The sequence below is a fragment of the Clarias gariepinus genome, chromosome 6 (genome assembly GCF_024256425.1).
Source record: "Clarias gariepinus isolate MV-2021 ecotype Netherlands chromosome 6, CGAR_prim_01v2, whole genome shotgun sequence".
Classification (NCBI taxonomy): Eukaryota; Metazoa; Chordata; class Actinopteri; order Siluriformes; family Clariidae; genus Clarias; species Clarias gariepinus.
This window is the reverse complement of record NC_071105.1, coordinates 5057331-5078504: the sequence shown is the minus strand read 5'-3', so window position 1 is coordinate 5078504 and position 21174 is coordinate 5057331. Positions and strand designations below refer to the sequence as shown.

The 21174-nt window shown below is 41.7% G+C and overlaps 1 protein-coding gene across 1 annotated transcript in view; it reads right to left on the bottom strand.

Moving 5' to 3' along the window:
- sema5bb (sema domain, seven thrombospondin repeats (type 1 and type 1-like), transmembrane domain (TM) and short cytoplasmic domain, (semaphorin) 5Bb) overlaps positions 1 to 21174 on the bottom strand; it is a 72674-nt gene that overhangs the window by 8864 nt on the left and 42636 nt on the right. Inside the window, exons 6-11 of the mRNA XM_053499126.1 lie at positions 15183 to 15245; positions 13386 to 13698; positions 12022 to 12307; positions 10368 to 10503; positions 9550 to 9757; positions 9128 to 9335 (exon numbers count right to left, since the gene is read on the bottom strand). Of these exons, the coding sequence (XP_053355101.1) occupies positions 9128 to 9335; positions 9550 to 9757; positions 10368 to 10503; positions 12022 to 12307; positions 13386 to 13698; positions 15183 to 15245 (1214 nt within the window). The remainder of the gene's footprint in view (positions 1 to 9127; positions 9336 to 9549; positions 9758 to 10367; positions 10504 to 12021; positions 12308 to 13385; positions 13699 to 15182; positions 15246 to 21174) is intronic.

The window sequence follows — 21174 nt, the reverse complement described above, 5'->3', positions numbered from 1 at the left end:
GTCTCTACGTACATCATTCCACAGGTTTATGATGGGATTTAGATCTGGCATCTGACTGGACGACTCTGAAACCGTTATCTTCTTCCTTTGATGCCGTTCCATTGTTAGCTTGGATTTCTCCTTTGGGTCGTTATCGTGCTGGAAAGGTTTTTCTTCATCTTCAGCTGTCTAAAAGAGGCTTTCAGGTTAGACTGGAATTCGGAGAAATCTGTGCTGCCATCTATCTCGAGTAAAGCTCCGTTATGAGCTGAAGAGAAGCAGACTTGTAGCATGATCCTGCTCTCTCTTGCTATGTTTGCTTCCTGTTTAGTTCTCCTTTTTTCCCCTGTAAATCTGTATATAAACCTGTAAGTTAGTGCCGTTTTGAGTCTGTTTTTGGTTTGTGCCAACATCACTATACTCAAGTTTGTTTTCTGATTTTTGCGCTAAATGCTAATATAACCATAGCTTCAGTTCCTATGTTTATGTACTCTCACTCACTTATTATGTATACTGCTTATCCTGTTCATGCCTGCAGGAGGCCTGGAGCCTGTCCCATGAGGAAAGGTACACCCTGGATGGAGTGCCAGCTTATGGCAGCGCACACAAACACACACACACACACACTCACATGCTACCGGGATTTGGAAATTCCAATTAGCCCAACATGCATGCCTTAACTCTAAACCCAGAGTACCCAGGCGGGATACAACCCTCAACTTTGGAGGTAAGGACACTATGCCACCATGCCGCCTATGGTTATTTCATTCATGCAAATTTAATAAAGACATGCACTTGCATTTCACCTTCCATGTCATGGAAAAATACCAGACCATAACAGGACTTCCCCCACCATCACCACAATGGTTATTAGAGCTATAATAACAAGGCTAACAGGCAACAAGGAGCAAGCAACTGGCCAGATCTCGGCTTGCGTTACACCGCAAGAAGTACCGAGGTATCCGGAGTGAGAAGCCTCCTTGTTCCATTTGCCAAAAAAGGGCCAATCAAGAGCAGCACAAAGTTGTCCGGGATGAGAAGGCTCCCCTACCATGTGCAAACTAAAAGCCAACAACAAGAAACTCAAACTTTTTCAGGTTGGAAAGGCTCCCATGCTTCAACTGACCATTGGAAGTGTAGATCGGCATGAGGTTGAGAGGATGGCTCGACATCTCCTGGGATGTACACACGTGATAACTCCAAGCTGGAGACCTGGAGACTCCTGGGACTGCACACTGTCAAGTCATACCACAGAATGCGGCACAGCTTACAGCTCAATGTGCTCTCCACCATGTTCTACGCCATGACAGAAGAACCCTGGTAAGGATGGTCAGAATATCTAACTGGGCCAGTCAGCAGGCTTTGGAATTCACTTTGAAACTGTCGTGCCTAATTCACATTCCCGCTTCCATGACTTCATGCTTGCAGTTTAATCTAGCCTTGAGAACAATATGCTCTGCTCTCTGCTCAGCCTCGAAAACCCAGCTTTGATGACATTGTACTTGCGCTGAATTCAACAATGGCTTGGCTTCAAAAACATGATACTTGCTTAGCACCCCTGATTCAATGACGTCATCCCTGCAGCATACTTCAACTTCAGTGACTTCATGCTTGCCACTAGCCTGGCCCAGTGTTCAGGCCAAGTCCCTACCCAAAATCCCTGCTGGGCTCTGTCACAGCACTCCTGCCAAGTTCTCACCTCCTGTGCCAAGCCTCGTCTTAGTTTTTCATGCCAAGCTTCGCTCCAACTCCCACCGATCCCCCATGCCTCGTATCTCGGTACCTTCCAAACAGGGGCAGCTGCCTGGGGGAGGGGTTGTGGGAGTCTCCAGGCTTTATACATTTACTGTTTCAGTTCATGTTTCACAGATTTTCAGGACAGTGACAGATGAACCATTAAAGCATTTAAAAAAACATCTAACGCAAATTTATGAACCAGTGCAGATGATTAGTGTACTGCTGATGCTGAATGCTGAGTGGTTGGAACAGACGAGAGGGAAAATGAGGTCGCTGCTGTAGTTGTTACATAAACAATACAATTTTTAATTGTATATTTAGGCATTTTGCAGCTTTTGACAGTAAAGCGTTTTTATTTCTTTAATCTAATCTACAGTACATCAATTCATTTAATATGAAAAAATAAGAGTAAAAAAAACAAAACCTTGGTACAGTCCTGTAGTTCTTGTGTTTGTTTCGGGAATAATCACATTCCTGCACTTATGTTCCATCTTGTTCCTCTTGCCACCATCATGATTCACCACACTTGTGATGCTCCTTTAGGTGCCTTGTTTTGTACCAGTGTCTTGTTTGTTTGTTTTTGGTGCCAAAATATCTTTTATACTTCAAAAAGTTTACATTGGACTTATTAGACCATAAAATATTTTTGCTACATAGTCTGAACTGAATTAAGCTTTTTTTTTTTTGGACAAAAGGCTTCTATCTAGTCATCCCCCCCTACAGCCCAGGCATGTGAAGAATAGGAGAGGCTCTTGGTCACATGCAGGGTGTGAACAATACTTGGTAGTTATTCCACCCGTCATATCAGAGTTGTCTCTCTGCAGATTCTTTGATGATTTCCGTCTGCTTCTTTTGTCCATTTTCAAGCGCCGTCCTTTTCCTGGTCCTCTCTCAGAGGTGCTCTTTTCTCTCCACTTGTTGTGATCTTCACATTGTTCCATGGCACATTTAATGTTTTCTCACCTGAGTGCTGTGTGTCTATCAACAATGAGTGCATTTTATTACGTGCCTCGGAAGATATATCCAGATCAGTCAGATTATACCCGAAAGATATCAAAAACTCCCACTAAAAAAAATCGATGTTAATAAAAATCATTTTTCATTGAATTTTGTTGGTTGCTAGATTACATGGATGGTGCGGTGTGTACGCTTCATATAGACTTTATATACACTAAATACCTAGTCTGCATTTTGAACTAACTCTGACTTTCCTCGAATGTAAGTCATGGTATACTTTTTTCTCACACTATTGAGAGATTCAGTAAAAGTCTTATGTATCATTTGTTTTGCAAAAAACAGATCTATGGGCAAAGCAATGAGCAAAATTATAGGTATAGAGTTATAAATTAATGCCTTATCTGTGGGTTATTTCCCCTGGAGCATGAACAGACATAAACACATCTGTTGGACCTTGGTGGATCAGACCCGAGAGCCTGGGGTGACATGGTGAGAGTGCTAACCACTAAACCAGGAAGAAAATGAAAGACCTCAATTAAAACTTTCATATCATTCTGCACAACTTACAAACAAGAAAATGTAGCTGTCAAGAGTTAATTAAAGCTAATGGAACCATTAGGAAACATCTACGATAAATATGCATATTTCCTGTTTTTTCTAATTTCTTTGCGTTTTTTGTAAAATGGCTAAAATGTATTATTTATTAAAATAAATGAAATGTATTATTATCCCATGTATTAGGTGTCCCTTTCCTTCTGAGGAGAATTCGTACATAAAATAAATGAATAAATCGAATGAATGTTCATGAATTAATTGTTAACAAAAAAGAAAAAAGAAAAAACCTGATGTCAAACTACTTTACTGCTTTTAAAGGTGAAGCAGATTTTAAGAGAATAATGACTTAAGTACACGGATGCCACATGCCACATTGTTGATCAAAACACTCATTTAAAAAGATGCAATTTGTTTACTGTGTTTCCTCTCTGATTTAATTATTACTGAAATCATCCGGCGTAGCAAATATGCAGTGATCACAGAAAGCACGGAGATGGGCGATTCTCCATTATACAATGAATCAGTTTAATTTATTCATCTGTGTTGCAGAACTGGCTTACTGATATAACTATTATTTTATTCTCTGTCTCCGTTTCCTGATGGACACAGAGGGACACTGAGAGTAAACAGTCTGGGATGCCAGGTATGTGTCATCTCTTTAAACACACACACATACGCTCAATCAACAGGAGTGCTCTTCACACACCACTGCGTCTGAGCGTCCCGCGAACAATCCCACAGCATAAGACAGCTGTAACCCATATGTGTGTGTGTGTGTGTGTGTGTTCTGGAGATTGGAGCCACACATTTTTCTATTATGAAAAAAAAAAAAACTGCTTTACATTATTGATTAACAAACCCAAAGCTCATCAACCCTTTAGGAGCAAACATGTGACCATGCATAGACTACATGGTGATCTATAGTCTACAGGTGACCATCTACTCTACCAGCTAGAGTCTACAGGTGACCATCTGTAGACGGCATGCAACCATCCATAGTTTACACATGACCATGTATGGCTTAGTGGTTATCTCCAGGGTGGATGGGGTTTGATTTCCGCTTCAGGGTCTGTGTGCATGGAGTTTGCATGTTCTTTCCCTGCTTTGTGTGTGAAAGTTGATTGGAGGTCCTACCACAAATGGTGACAAATACAATGGTTACTGTTGGCCTCCACAGTCCCTAGTTGGATTACAGAGGTTCCTAGATGTATGGATGGATCTTTAGTCTACACAAGACCATCTATAGTCCATATTTGACCATCTGTAGACTGCATGTGATCACCCGCACCCTTACACGTAATCATCTATAGACATGTGATCATGTGATCACCTGTAGCCTCGTACATGATCATCTATAGTCTACAGTACGTCATGATTTTCACATATAGTGTGAATTTATGTTCATGTAAATACATACTGTATGAGCGTAAGTGTGTGTGTGTGTGTGTGTGTGTGTGTGTGTGTGTGTGTGTGTGTGTGTGTGTGTGAGTGTGTGTGTGTGTGTGTGTGTGTGTTTAGCTAGGTGAACATTCAAGACAGCACCAGGGCAACATGGACATGCTGACAAGCCCTGCATTGTATAAAAGAGAACCTCTACTTGGAAAGAGCACACACACACACACACACCTTCCTGTCACAAGGTGATGGATCTCCTGGAAAACTCTTAGTGACACATGACACCTCGAATGCAGGAAAATAAATAAATAAATGGGGAAACAAGAAAATAAATGGCTTTTTGTACTTTCCTGCCAAGAGCAGCGGTATTTAAGTATTTCCTCTAAATCTGTCACAAACACCTGAAAGTACTAATGAGCTTCTAGTTAAGACCCATTAAATAAATCTCATTAGTGGGGCTGGGAGCACCAGAGGCTTAATAAAAACACAGAGCAACTAACTGTACACATGGGGACATAACGTGATGATGGGACGGTGGACGTTTAAAAAAATTACTATGAATGCATACACAGTTAGAAACGGGTACGTTCTATTTATAATAATGCTGGCTGCTGTTTGCAGGCTATACGTAACGTGACAATATGAGTCGAAATTTTTGAATGTTTGATACCAAAGCAAGGGAACTGGATGAAAAGGGAAACAAAAAACTAGGATAGAGACTAGGAAATTAAAGACTTAACTACCAACAACCTAAATTGAACTATAAATAGGAAATAAGAACTTGGGAAAATAGGAAACTAAAGTAGGTGGCACGGTGGCTTTGCACCTCCAGGGTCGAGGGTTCTAGACTGTGTGAATGGAGTTCTCATGTTCTCCCCGTGCTTGGTGGGTTTCCTCCCACAGTCTATGGATTAGCTTTACTGGCGTTCCCAAGTTCCCGGTAGTGTGTGTGTGTGTGTCCTGTGACGAATTACCCTCACCCTGTCCAAACTGTACCCTGCCTCGTGCCTAAAGCCTCCTGAGATAGGCTCCTGGACCCAGAGACCCTGGACAGGATCAGTGGTATAGAAGATGAAGATGGTACTAAGGTACTAGAAGATTTAACGACAGACACTGGAACTGGGAACCGTCCTTAGGAAACTACAAGCCATCAAGAGGAAAATGGGGATCTCATGCAAGAAGTGATATAATTTCCTCTTTTTTTTTTTTTTGCTCTTCTCTTCCCAAGATAAGAAAACCATTTTTTCACAGTCCGCACATTGTTTGTCCGATTGAGCTTTTGAGTTTTAAAAGAACGCACAGGTGTGATGAGATGGATACATGGCTGCTGAGCCCTTTCAGATTGCCTATAGATTTCTATAAACCATGTACTTATGAAACCCACTATCCACTTCAACTGGTATAAAAAAACCTCAACTTTATAAAACACTACAGAACATGTGCCATCAAACCTCTTTAACCGTCCGTCCCGCGGCTGACACGGCAATCGCAGCATTAAAGTTTTTCGCCATCACTGCGTTTTTGATTTACCTGTAACATCAATGCCCATGCTCTGACTTCGCTCCAACTTCATTACAATGTACTAAATAAATCGTTACTATTCGCTGAAGTTTTTCTTTGAAGTTTTTTTTTTTCTCCAACTCTGGTGCCCCGATTTGCACTTGACGCAGTACACACCTGCCCTTATATGGTGTTTAAGGGGCATTACCTATGCTAAGTACATGCTAACGCTATGCTAATATTATGCACCTCCAATGTAAGATCAAGTAGGATTCATCATTCAGCTCACCTGCCTAAGAGAAGATTAGGATGGGTAAGAACATTTAGTGCATCTGTCGTCAACATCTCTTGTTTTTTCCCCTTAAGAAAAGGGTAAGAGAAAATTTTAATTTTAAAGAAGACAATGTTGCTGCATGAGGCACAAGGAATAGAAAAATGACGAAGTTAAGAATGATGGCCAGAAAAGAACTAATCATCTCTATACAGTAGGACATGGAGTAAAGAAAGGGCAAGACATTGGGAACAAAGTCCAGGAATAAAACAGGAAATGACAAATTGCGATTAAGGAGAAAATTCTTATGTTTCCGCAATCCAGACTTTGTCTTTATAAAGACAGGACCAAATGTATTTGTAGCAGCTGGCAATAAATTGAAAATTAAATTCAATACAAGAAAATTGAAATAACTTCAATACATGCTTATGGGATTTATTTTTTATTTTCTTTTTTATAATAATTTCCACATGCTTCCCGATAGCAGATACAGAGGCTGAATTTTGAAAAGCAGCTGGTCTGGAAAACTCCCTCACACACACACACACACACACACACACACACATCGGTAAAGAGACACTTCTACATTTGCATCCTTATTGCTTTTATGTGAAAAATGAACCTGATAGAATATTGCAAATGTTACATAATAAATATTATAAAATAAAGTTTCATGTTAAATCTATTATCTCGCGCGGACTGGGAATAGTTTTTTTTAAATAAAAAAATGGATCGGAGTTTCGGTAGTAATGCAATTTGCGATAGGCTAAGTGTGTAATATGTAAATTAAGCTCCGCTGAACAACAGCCATTTCCCGCCTGAGGATAAATTAGCCGGCGCTTTTTTTCCTGCGGAACGCGAGCAAAGTTGTTTAACTCTGTCTATTACTGATGAAGGATATTAAGTTTTAAGAGATGCATCGTCCTCTCGCCACATCACGTAGCCGTGCCGCAGACACCAAGAGACGTTGCCATTAGAGACAAATGTGGTCATTAGCTAAAACCACTATTTAATACATAGGGAGCATTAGGAGGATGGATTGGACCCATACGAAGGGGTACTTTGGACAAAGGTCGTTTTTTGGGGGGTTTGGACCAGTAGTATTGGAATAGCATATTACCATGGTACACTGTCATAGCGATTTCAGTTGCTTGCAATATGTTATGCAAATGTTCATCAATTACAAAGAAATAGTTTCTTTTTCAGTGCATGATGATGCACAGCACCACTGCAGACTGTATAGTAAGTCTCCACACCATGCCTTTCCACCATTGCTCAAACACTGCTTGTACTCTATGTATTTTACTACCTACTCACGCTCAGCCATAACGCTATGACCACTGACAGGTGAAGAGAGAAACGTTGATTATCTCATTACGGTGGCGGCTGGATGTGGGACAGATATATAAGGCAGCATGTGAACATTTTGTTCGTGAAGTTAATGTGTTGCAAGCAGCAAAAATGCCCAAGTGCACGGATTTGTGCGATTCTGACAAGGACCAAATTGTGATGGATAAACAACTTGGTCAGTGCAACTCTGGAGAGGTGTCAGAACACACAGTGTATCGGAGTTTGATGCATATGAGGCTGTGCAGGTGCAGACAGGTCAGGGTGCCCATGCTGAGGCAGTGAGATGCTCTGGGTAATGTTCTGCTGGGAAGCCTTGGGTCCTGCCATTCATGTGGATATTATTTGACATGTACCACCTACCTAAGCATTGCTGCTGACCAAGTACACTCCTTTATGCAAACAGTATTCCCTGATGACAGTGGCCTCTTTCAGCAGGATAATGCACCCTGACACACTGCAAAAATGGCTCGGAGGAACACAACGAATTTGAGGTGTTGACTCTCCAATTCCTCAAGATCTCAGTCCAATCAAGCATCTATGAAATCACTTATCGTCTATACCACTTTATCCTGTCCTCAGGGTCGCTGGGGGGCCTGATGCCTATCCCCAGGAGACTTAGGGCACGAGGCGGGTTACACCCTGGACAGGGTGCCAATCCATCACAGGGCACACACACACTATGGGCAATTTGGAAATGCCAATTAGCCCAATCTGCAAGTCCTTGGACTGTGGGAGGAAAGCGGTGTACCCAAAGTTAACCCACCAAGCGCAGGGAGAACACGCAACCTCCATGCACACAGAGACAGGGATCAAGCCTGGCCGAGAATCGAACCTGGACTCTGGAGGTGCAAGGCAACAGTACTAGCCACTACACCACTGTGCCACCTCATCTGTGGGATGCGCTGGAAAAATAAGTCCAATGCATGGAGGCCCCACCTCACAACTTACAGGACCTCAAGAATCTGCTAATGATGACTTGGTGACAGATACTACAGGATACTTTTAGACGTCTAATGGAGTCCATGCCTTAATGAGCTGTTTTGGTGGCAAAAGGCAGAATTAATATGACCTCATAGTTTTATATCTGGATTTTTTTACAACTTTGAATATGCTACTTATGTACATACTTCTGGTTGGATTTTTTTTTTAACAAGCTTGTAAAGTCAGAGCACAGGATCTTAAAACTCTGGTTAAAAATATGGTGACATGTCTTGCTTAAGGGTTCAACAGTGACAGCATGGCTGGGTTGAGACTTCAGCCCCTGAGCTTCTGATCGGTAACTGATGAGCTAACACTGCCACTTACGCCATGTACACTGGAGAACTGCACTAAAGTTGAACCTAATCTAATCTAAAACTATGTGTACTGTATGTGTCGGCTTACCGTTGAGATTCATAGCTGGAACATCTCTCCAGTGGGATCTTCAAAACTCTACTGCTCAAACCCACAAACAGGGACCTGTCGCTCTGCAGGATCTGCAGGTTAAGGATTGGTTCCTGCTGATCTGCTGGAAGGAGCTTCATCTCCTCGAGATAACATCCGTGCAGATTTTGGCTGGATGTGGACAGCGCCTTGATAATGGTGCCATGTTCTGTTTGATAAAACCAGAAACTATATGGTTATAATTGCATGATTACTGAGCGTCTCTTGAGTACTAGAATGAAATGAACGGAGCACACATTATCCACATGATGATCATTACTTTGAAGACAATTAGGTGCACAAAACATCCCTCAGGCTTTATTCCACCTACTGTATAGATACACATCTAACTTTTCTAAAGAAGCACTTTCGCCATGTCTGACCTGTGCCGATGTAAATGACGTGGTATAACGTGTCCCGGCCCTGCACGATGTCCACAACCAGTTTGGAAAAGCGGATATTATCCTGGCTGATCAAGGGGTCAACGGATACAGGCTGTACAACTTCACTCATCAAAAACAGTCTCTGAGCATCCTGCAGACTTCGTTCTGTTAGATTCCCACCGGGGCTGTTGTCACCTACTGTCCCACACTGAGAAAGTTTAGACAGAAAGAATGAAAACCAGAAATATAGCAAAGCAACACTAGACTATATACTTAAATGGTGCATTCGGAACATTGGACTAGAACCTGGGGATAAGAGATTAGAATGAATGAATGTTGGGAAGGCAACTATTCTGGGGAAGTTCTATGAGATGGAACATTGAAATTGAAGGACATCAACACAGTGCATTGGGAAACTAGAGTCAGAAATTGGGACATCAGTAGATATGACCTGCACAGGACATTAATATGGTGCACTGGTAACGATAAAAAAAACCTGAAGGGGTCCACTGGACAAAGTACAATTTGAAAGGGTTCATCAGTTCAGTAACGGTAACGTACACTGGAATAGTATATTTACACAGTACTAGAGGAAAATAGTATAGGACACGCAGGGACAACAAACTTTTTTATTTTTTTAATTGTTTAAAATTCAAGCCCAGGGACTTGGGATTATAATTCACGGAGATGCTTGACGGAATTGTAAAAACAATCATGGATTTGACCTGCAGCTTACAACATTTGGGAATAGTGTTGTTCTGCAAAAGGCTGGAGATAAAAAAGTAATTACAGACAAGAGGTGCTGGTGTGTTTCCAACCTGAAAGTTGGGAATGGGGTTTGGGGTGGACAGCCAGCTCATCCGAGGGTTCTCCTGGTAGCGGAATGGACCACTGAAGGCCTGCGTGATGGCACTGAGGTTGAAGGCACACACTGCAGAAGCAGCAATGCTGTTACTGTAGAAGGATACAAGGCCAGTGAAATATCAAATAAGGCAGACGGCAGGCTTGTCCTTAAAACATGAATTTCAAGAAATTAAATTGTGTTTCTAGAGCATGAGAAGGCGTAGATGATCTGAATTATATCTCTATCCTTCGATATTTATCGTATATTATATAATATATAGGCAGAAGTGAAGTCAGCGTTGGGTTGAGGAAGGATACTATATACACAGACGCACATTGTTAGAGAGCGGTAGTGGCTCAGTGTATTTAGGCTCTGAGTTACTGATCGGAATGTCGGCATTTTGAGCCCCAGCTCTGCTAGGTTGCCACTGTTGGGCCCTTGAACAAGGCCCTTAACCCTGTCTGCTTCAGGGGCGCCGTATAATGGCTGATCCCGCACTCTGACACCAGCCTACCAAATATGCGATAAATGATGAATTTCAATGTACGAACAGAAGCTGAACTTAATTTACATATATCAAGCATCCTTACATGCTACAGTAGATGATGACCATGTGTGCATGAGTAGCATGAAGTAGTAAGGTGCGGTATGTATTCTGTATGTCTTATGTGTATGGTTGCTTCTCAAGTGCAATAATGGCATTCATCATCATGCCATACACTAATCCCATGAACTTGACCATTATTATCACACTGGAGATCAACCCTAGTGCTAAAACGTTAAGGGAGCCTGGTGTGTTCCACTGATTGGAACAGAACAAGTCTGTGTTTCATCTCTTATTGCACACTTGGCAGTAAGAATTCTGAATTCAATTTTATACATAATGCTGAAGTTTTAATGATTTGTTCACAATTTCATACCCTGCCTCTACGATAAAAAAAAAATACACGTTTTGCTATGTTATCCCGCTCCATTTCGATTGCACTAACCTGTATCAAACATGGTGTTTTTCAAGATCTAAAATCATATAACCCCCCCCCAAGTGTACTCTTTGTCTCTCACTTCCAGTGAGTTAAAATTTCAGAACTGAAATCTCACTCTGGTTCTGTTACCCTTTCTGCTTTCAAATACGAAATATACTCCAAGATCACAGGACTATACTAAAACTGTTAAACATCACACGCGGCCCTAGTGTTAGAGTGTGAACACTTGTGTTAATCTATCGCAGGTATGCGTTGTCTCTCAACGGCAGCACGCAGCATCAGCTGATTGCCTCACTGCATTTTAATCAGACAATCCTTGGAATTAAATCTGCCTCGTGACCCTGTAAGTCTCAGGAGATCAGTGCACGGGATACATAACTCCAGCTGCATGTTTAAATCTGCTTATCCCTCCACAACCCAACGCTGAGTTCGCTTTAGCCTATATGTTATATAATATACAGTACATAACCTTTAGCATCCTTAGTGACCGCCCAGTCGGGGTCAGGGTGGATTATATTATGAGTGTGTTAGTTTGCAGGTAAAAAAAGTGACGATGTGTTACACCAGATGTTTAACTGCTTCATGAGAAAGGAGTTAAAAACACTGAACAATTCAAACATTTTGAGGAAGTGAACTGAGGCTCACATGTTGGTGGTGAAGACACCATAGATGAGGTCCTGCTCGGGCAGGTAGAAGGTGCTGTGGAGCTCATGGTAGTAGAAAGGCACATCTCCTGAGCGTGAGCAGTTCAATCTGGCCTTCATGAACGTCGTCCATGTGTCTTCAAGGAGAAACCGGCCGCCTACATCGTTCTGACACACCCGCGCCACACGAGAGAACACCGCCTTCCCACAATCCTCCTCTACCGCCACCTCCCGCAGGAAGAAGTAGGTGAAGCGACCAACCTCGTAAGCTGATACAAACTGGGGCTCTGGGGAAAGCAGGGAGAAAGAGGAGAAAAGAGATTTGTTCATTACTAAGCTACTAAAACAGGGAGGTAAAGAGTGAGACATAACAAGTGAGGAAAAATGTGATGGATGGGGAAAAAGAGATGCAAAGGAAAAAGTAGTGAGGACTTCATGAATTTTTCAAAAAACGAACTTGTAAACATTATGCAAAAAAAATAAAAAATCAGGCTTTGAAGCAAACAGTTTTATTGATGCAGATAATAAACTAACCACATCAGATCAGAACCTCGAATATATTTTACTCCCCTTGAAGAGAATGAACTAATTTCACTCTGCCAAATCATCACCTGTGTATTAGATTAGATTGCATACCGACACATTTTCCCAAGCAGATAATACCAGCAATAACGGAACCCCTGTTAAAGGGACTTAAACCGTCCGACTCATCCTGCAGCCTGGGTCTGGTTGAAGGTCTCATCTCCATGGAGGTTCCACTTTACTGTGATGACAGTTCTGGCTGATACAGGCGGCTGATGCAGACTGGAACTTCCTACAGTCTACCTGAGGGTCCAATAACCAACTGGACGCCATATTAACATAAACACATCAACTGTTATATTGAACTTCCAGCCACCTGGAATGCAGTATAACTGCAAAACAATCCCAGCTATCCGTTATCACCCAAATGAGGATGGGTTCCCTGTTGAGTCGGGTTGCTCTAAAAGTTTTTTCCTAATGCCATCTCAGGGAGTTTTTCCTTGCCACCGTCGCCCTTGGATTTAGTCATCAGGGCATCTGATCATCATGATTTTTGCACATTTTCTCACATTTTATACACATTTCCATCATTTTCTTTTGATTTTGTACAACTGCTTTGCATCAATAACCATTGTTAAAATCATTATACAAATTAAATTTAATCAAGAAAGAAAACCTATAACAACAAATCAAAGAACGACAAGAAAAAAGATAAAAAGATAAGGAGTTGGAGAAGTAACATAAAAAAATAAAAGATACTAAAACAGAGTAAATCAGAAGAGTGTGTAGCTGCAGTCTCGGTAAAGCAGTGAATGTGAGTACTGTAGCGTATGGTATACACACCGTTCAGCCATTTGGAGTTGTACTGAGCTGTGCGAAGAGGAGGCATGTTCCCCAGGCTGCGGTAAATCACTGGGTCACGGCCAGAAAAGTCAATGACTGTGGCGGCATAAAGGTCACCGCTTTCCGTTACCATGGCGGTGGAGTTGTGTTTGGGGTCATAAGGACAGCGGGCGACCCCGTTCACCGTCTCGATCACGTGTGCGAGATCGGTGGCAGAGCGTGCGGTGCAGACAGGTGAGAACGCGTTAGTGCCACAGGAGAAGATACGGGAACCGCTCAGGAGGAGGACGCGCATGTAGTTCTGACACTCGTCCTGAGAGAGAAGGAAAGAGACGAGGAGAGGGGACAGAGTTCACTGTTACAGCCTTAAGCCATCCTGTGTTTATTTTACAGCACAGTCGATATTTTATTATGTAAAACAAGAATAGAACAAGATGCTGTAACTAAAGCAACAGGAAATCTCTCGTGTCCTGAGTGCATATTAATTATATACACTATAGAGTATATCTAAGTAGAAACTATTATATGTAAATGTATAAAGTATTGTTTTTAAAGCACTTAATAATTGTGTTATTTAAAAAGTATCACGCCGCCCTGATGAGGAACACAAATGAAGTGAGGAGAAGGAGATCTGTGAAGATTCCCAGTCGTACAGGTGAGATCTTCTAGAACTTAAGTGGAGTCATGAAGTCAACTGGACTTCTTCCGTTTTAGTTGAAAACGTTTCACCGCTCATCCACGTAGCATCTTCAGCCTGTGGGAAGTTGATCGGATTCCACAAATTTGTATCCTCCAGGGTCAGATGATCTTCTCCTGCCTGAATGGGCTCATTAGATGAACAATGGAGAAGGTGAGAGTAGGACGGAGAGAGTCATTAGGGAGTCCCTCCTACTCTAAACTTCTCCATTGTTCATCTAATGAGCCCATTCAGGCGGGAGAAGATCATTTGACCCTGGAGGATACAAATCTGTGGAATCCAGCCAACTTGCCTCAGAAGAGAAGATGCTACTTGGACGAGCTTCTACTTATATTCCTGTAGTTTAGCACTGCACTAGTAACTTTGGACTGTAAGCTCTATAGCAGGCGTCACTAAATGCTGGACTCATGGCCTGGATCCGGACTGAGTGACAGTTCTGTCTGGAACCTGATGCTTTTCTGCTGAATGAGAATTATTAATATATCAGTAATCCAGCGCTTTTTCCTTGTGGCTATGCACGTCCCTCGCCGAGGCAATCAGCATGTACAGTATAGATCAATTTACCGCATATAGACAGAACGTGCGTATACACAAGGTCCGAGGTGAGGGTGTGTACAGTAGACCTGTTGTCCTCGTTAGGAGACACTTTATAGCATCATTTAATGGCAGCAAAAGCACAATACACTAATTGGTGGAAACACAAAAGGGTCAAACTCAGGTTTCTGCTCAGAGACAATGCTTAGATTTTATACTTGTTAGGTCCTACTAATCCCAGATATATGGGAAAAAATAAAAAAAGCATGCAAAATTAAAGCTCGGCTCATAAAGTTCAAACTGTCCACATGTTTACCACAGTTACTAAAAAATGGAAATAAATATTATTGAAATTTGTAATTGTTTGTTTATTTATTTTTATGCGATCACATCTATAAATCTGCATCGGTGTAATTTGCAACGACCTCATTTCTACTGTAGGTCTGGAACTTCCTTCAGGATCAATACAGCATCTTTATGACTCAAAGAATGAATAAATTGTGTGTATATTTACAAAAGGCACCTTTGTGCTTCATCTCAGCTCTTGACTCATATGTTTCTCTCACCTCCGTCTTCCCTTTGCTCCGACAAGATCTGCGTGTGTCTTCATCCACTCCACACTCTATGCCCTGTAACCACACAAACACACACACACACAGGTGAATTACACATAAGCCTCAGTATGTAACCGCCATTCCTATAACTGCAATAAAGCACAATGTGGAACGTTCTGATGATTTGAACACACCCGCATCCAAATCCATAAAGAGAAGCAGATTTTACCAAATGCCAGACATACAGTATCAGTGTGTTAAAGTTTAGTTTGATCTTTAAGTGACAAACTTTGACTTCTTTAAACCAAAGTAGTGCTTAGCGATGAATCCAGGGTTTAATTAGAGAATCAAGTTGAACATTACACATTAAAGGGCACCTATTATGCAAAATGGACTTTTTAGTCATGTTTATACATTCAGATGGATATCCAGTGTGAGTGAAATACATTTAATGCTTTTTGTTCTTTGTCCATTTTTTCATTGGCTGGGGCTTATAGCTCAGGGGTCAGAGGTGGCTCAGGCATTCAACTACGGCTCTAAAGGGAGGTCTCAGGTTCAAACCACTGTTGGGCCCCTGAGCCTAAACTGGACCTGAACTGCTCACATGTATAATGAGATCAAAATGTAAGTCGCTCTGGATGAGGACGTCTGCCAAATGCTGTAGGTCTAAAGCAGGTAGTTAGATTTCCCCCTAATGTGACCTCATATATTGGAAACCCTCCCCAGGATTGTTGCTGTCAGGCCTGCAGTTCCCTGGTGGGTGTGGCTCAGCAGCAGCTCATTTACATAGACACTGAAACAGGCTGTTTGAAGAAGGAGTGAAACAAACATTTAAAAAAATTGCATTATCTGAAAGGTATTAGACCTGGGTAAGAGTACAATATGGGACCTTTAACTCATTTCTAGCTTAGTCAGCAGACCTAACGTTTGATAGCATAATCACGTTGCTTGTAACTGCAAACCATTTAGCGCAACAGCAAACTCCGAGGCAATGCTATTATGCTTTTGGACTTGGCATCATGTTACTGATATTGCGGTCAAGCTTCCCGACCTTTGCTGTTGCAGTTTTGGTTTGTTGTTGTGTTTTGCTTTCACGGTCCAATAAAAAGGGTTTGGAAGCATTTGACATTTAAAGAATACGTCAAGCACAATACAGTGACTTTTAGCTGCAGTAAAGGTTTTGAACAAACTTTTTCCTTGAATGATGATCCCGTGATTGAACAGTCGAACAACACCCCTCGCACATTACAGAAACTCAACTGGAAGTTATTTCCACATCATCTGTACAGTCCCGACCTCGTTCCAAGCCATTTCCACATGTTTGAGCCATTAAAGGAGTTCCTGGGAGGCCGGGTCTAACGCAGGCAGTCCGATAATGGCTCTGGAACACTGAGAAAACGTTCTACCCTGATGGTGTCCAAGCACTAGTGAAATAAAGAGAAATAAAGGCAGGTTTGACTTGAACACTTCTCGTAACAGAATTCAAGCCGTCTAAATTATTTTCCTGTACTTTACATTTCTTTACTGATTTCCTAAAGTGCGAACATGCCAGTTTATTACAGTAACAAGCCCGTGTGCTGATAAAAGAGTCAGAGGACTAAAAACACAATGACTTTGCTTTAAGCATTTTTATTGCTTGACAGATTGCAGCAGTGCCTTCTGGGTAATTTATACCGAAGTTGACAGTGTTATTGACTCGATCCTTCATTACAAACAACTTCACTCAAGCTGTTAAGCTAACAGAATGGCCCTTGATACATTAAACGCGGTAGGAATGGATACTCGGAAGCCGACAGGAGCGCATAAAAAACTCCACCGTAGTTGGACACTTTCCCACTTTATTAACTGGAGTAACGAACAGGCTGCTGCGTTGGTGTTTCTTTTTTTTTCTTTTTTTTTTTCAGGAGAAGTGAGCATGACTCAGAAGCAGTAATGGAGCGACAGATGTACGTTCGGAGAGAGAGCAGAGTTAAACGGCGTTCTCTCACAGCGCATTAGTGCATTGCCTGCTTTAAGACGCCAAACGCAGCAAATTCATCACGTTCAATTAGCTGATGAATTTGTGTGCGAGAGGGAATCAATATTTTCCTTTTCGAATGCACACAAATGCTTTTAGCTTCTGCGATAATAATGAAGACTTGGCCACAAAGCAAAACACCACAGAGTACAACATGGCATGTGATTTATTTCGCACATCGAGCAAGGCAGCCTGCTGGACCGGCGTGCAGTGTTTTAAACATCCCAGACTGCTCCTTACTAATGTAATAAGTAAGGAATAAAACACTTCTGTTACAGGAAAGCGGTCCAAGAAAAGACGGGGTGGTGTGGTGGTGACGGAGCAGAGTTATCGAGTGAATTCTTTTCCCCAAAACTACAAAGTGTTTTATTCCCCTTAGACCTTAACAACTCACTCACTCACCATCTATATCGCTTCGTCCTGTGTTCAGGGCCGCAAGGGGCTGGAACCGATCCCTTTAGAATAAGGGCAAGACGCGGGGTACACCCTGGATAGAGTGCCAAGCCATCGCACGGCACACACACATACACACACTACGGACAATTTGGGAACGCCGATTGACCTAATCTGCATGTCTTGGGACTGTTGGAGGAAACCGGAGTACCCAGAGGAAACCCACCAAGCACAGGGAGAACATGCAAACTCCATGCACACAGACCCTGAGGTGGGAATTGAACCCGGATCCTGGAGGTGCGAGGCGACAGTGGTAATCACTAATCACAATTTTTACATATTTTTTATCAACTATGGGCTGCGTTTAATGTTCCCCAAAATGTTCCTGTTACAGTATCTCAAGAGTCATACCCTCACCAGGATTTTTTACCTGCTCTCTCACATCACAATAAACTATCACCGGCTCATCTCTATCTCTCGTGGACACTTTATTCAGCTCTGTGCCTTAGTAGCACAACCACTATACTGTTAGCTACCGGCCCACCGTATCATGAGCAAACAGACCTAAGAAGAGCTTCTTAACCAGTGGCATGAGCTGAACACTGCCACACACTGACATCGACACCGTTCAGGACTAGCAGTGTTGTACTGTACACTTACAGTTCCATTTCCCCTTTGTATGAAATGTAAAAAATATTTATGAATCAAAATGATTAGATATTAGAGATAATGATTATGTTGTTCAATATAAATACTGTATATAAGTCATACAGTAAAGTAATAAAAAAATAATTTTTGTATCCGTCCAGGAACCCTTGCGAGTGTTGAGCTACTTAAGCCAGGATCCGATTGACTCGCCGAGGTTACGCCATTGAAGAGACCGTGTGAGGCAGAGTAAACGCGGAGGTGTACGGACCAGGCTGGAAACTAACTCGTACAGACCGGACCTCCCATCCATTATAATGATGAACGTTTGCTCCCTGGAAAAGTCGACTCCATCAGATTACGGAGATCTGCAGGGTGACATGACAGACTGCTGAGTCTTCTTTTTCACAGATACATACTGTATATGGAACTATATATATATAAACTATATAATAAATTGAGTGTACAAAACTTTTTCTTCTTGGGATTATCTGTTATGAGCAGCACTTCATCACTTTATTAACACGGCGTATGCCCGTTTTTCACACTCCTCAGGGGTACACGCGACACACTGACAGCTGGCATTGATGCTTTCACAAATTGCCTCCATTCACTTTTTATCTTTAGAGGTAAGAGTAGGGCGAAATCTCCTCTCTCCAGATTCACTTTCTTTTCAAAGTCATTACAATCAGATTATAACAGTCCTACACAGCTCTACTATAGGGGATTTAAACAGTTGTGATTAGAGCAGTCTGATTGGGATGATGTCATGCAGCCGAGTCACGCATCTATACGTTTTTTTGTCTGAATCCAGTGAAGAGTGTTCAGAGCTCTACACCGGGGAGACAAAACACACTCTTCATAAAAGGATGTCTCAACACAGAAGGAGCAACACCTCCGGTCTGGAATCAGTGGTAAACCTTCACCTGAAGGACGAAGGACACACACTTGATGACAAAAATGAGTGGATAGATGGTTGAAAGAAGCCATCGATGTGCAGGTGGAAAATCTTCGACAGGCTGCCCTTTCGTCTATCCCAAGGAAGATCAAGACCTCTCCACACGTCCTCCAAAAAAGACACATTTATGGACATTTAAGGTCGTTACACCTTAACGATCCTCTCTAATCTCTCTCTATTGTCTTCCTAACAGATCTCCCCGTCTACTCTCTAATAAACCTCCCTCCTGTTCTCACCTCTCCACTGCTCATCTAACAAGCCGTTTCAGATAGAGGAGGACCCTTTGACCTTGGAACTTAAATACGAGGAACTTTCCAACTTACCCGAGACTAAAGAAGCTACTTGGATGATTAGTGGAACGTTTCTACTGAACTAAGAAGTCCAGTTAATATAACTCAACTTCCAGATGTGTGCATAAAGCTTTCACACAACTTCCGCTGATTTCAGCATTTCACTTCTCCACCATTTAAAACTACAAAAACCAGTTGAAACGACAACACCCACTATAAGGTGCAGCCTGCTTTGCAGCTCTCAGTGTCGGAAAAAGTAACATCACATGCTTTTCTCAGGAGCCGTCCTACTTTTTGCTGAAAGTAAGAGTAGGACGCTTCCTAAACATCTTTTATTTCCTACTTTGAGCTAGGAATATTTTCAGTCCTAAGTGAACTTCGGGTGTGATTCCTAGGAGTGATTCTGAGACGCATATATGCAAAGTTGCCATGAACAGCTACCAAATAAAAGTCCAAGACTTGGACTTAAATCCAAACCTTTTTATTCTTAATTTGTCATGAAATAAGAAATTATCTTACACAACCGGTACACAAATAAAAAGTAAATCTTAAACTCTAGACGTGCGTGTCTTTGTTTATGGAGTACATTCTGGGTAAAGATCCTGTATTGTTACTCTCTCAACATTTATCACATACAGGTTCTGCATAAGAGGGAACATACGATTTTTACACATATACACACACACACACAAACACAACAATAGCTTCCAACACAGATCCTCGGGTCACATTTAGGCATTTCCTATTAATCAGAGCTTTTTCGTAGTATGAATGGGGAAAGTGCAGTGAGGTCAGAGGTCAGAGTCTGGGGTCAGGGCACACAGAGACTAATTATCCTCTGAGAAGTTTTTACTACACAAAGAGCAATCAATAACCCAAACTCACAATAGAATAAAAAAGCCCACGGACTCCCATATATCATCCTGGAGTCATTGTTAGATTATTAAGGCCTTCTCAGAGCGAGTGGGTCTGAAAAAGCGTCAGTAAAGGCACATAAGTTTTCATTCGGAAAGTTCTTGTAGTAATACAGTTCTGAGTTAATTTGAGCTCTATGTTAGGTTGACATATAAGAAGATTTTAACATAGTATGTACAACAGTCTATTAAAGTAAACTGTAGTACATGACATACCATAGGAAAATCCGATATTTTATATTTTGTTCTTTTTCTCTGCAGCTTTCTCTTTATTCCATTTCCTAATTTATTTCTATTGATAATTTAGATTTTAAGGTCACGAGCGGTCGTGTAAGCATTTCACTGCATATCGTACTGTATACGATTGTGTATGTGACATAAAATGTACATTTGAATAGTATTATTGTGGAACTTCCAACATTAAACTGGTAGGCGTATTTGGTCCATAAACATGTATAACATATTTTTGACAGTATCCTGGTACAAGTTTAATTGTACCATGAACCATATAATAGTACATGTGCCGTTCTACCAAAGTGTGATACTATATCAGCAAATAAGTAACATAGTACAGTCAAAAATACATGGCACAGGTACCACGTTAAAGGTTTTATTTGGGAGCTCTTTGTTAATCTCTGATTTAAGTTGCACTCTGAGTCGAGTCAAATGCAGCGTTCATCTCCTGGGCTGTGTTCCAAATGCCATTCTGTTCCCTTTTCCCTACAACGTCTTACTGTGCATTACACTACTGTTAATTAAATGTCATTTCCCAAAAAGATATACTGGC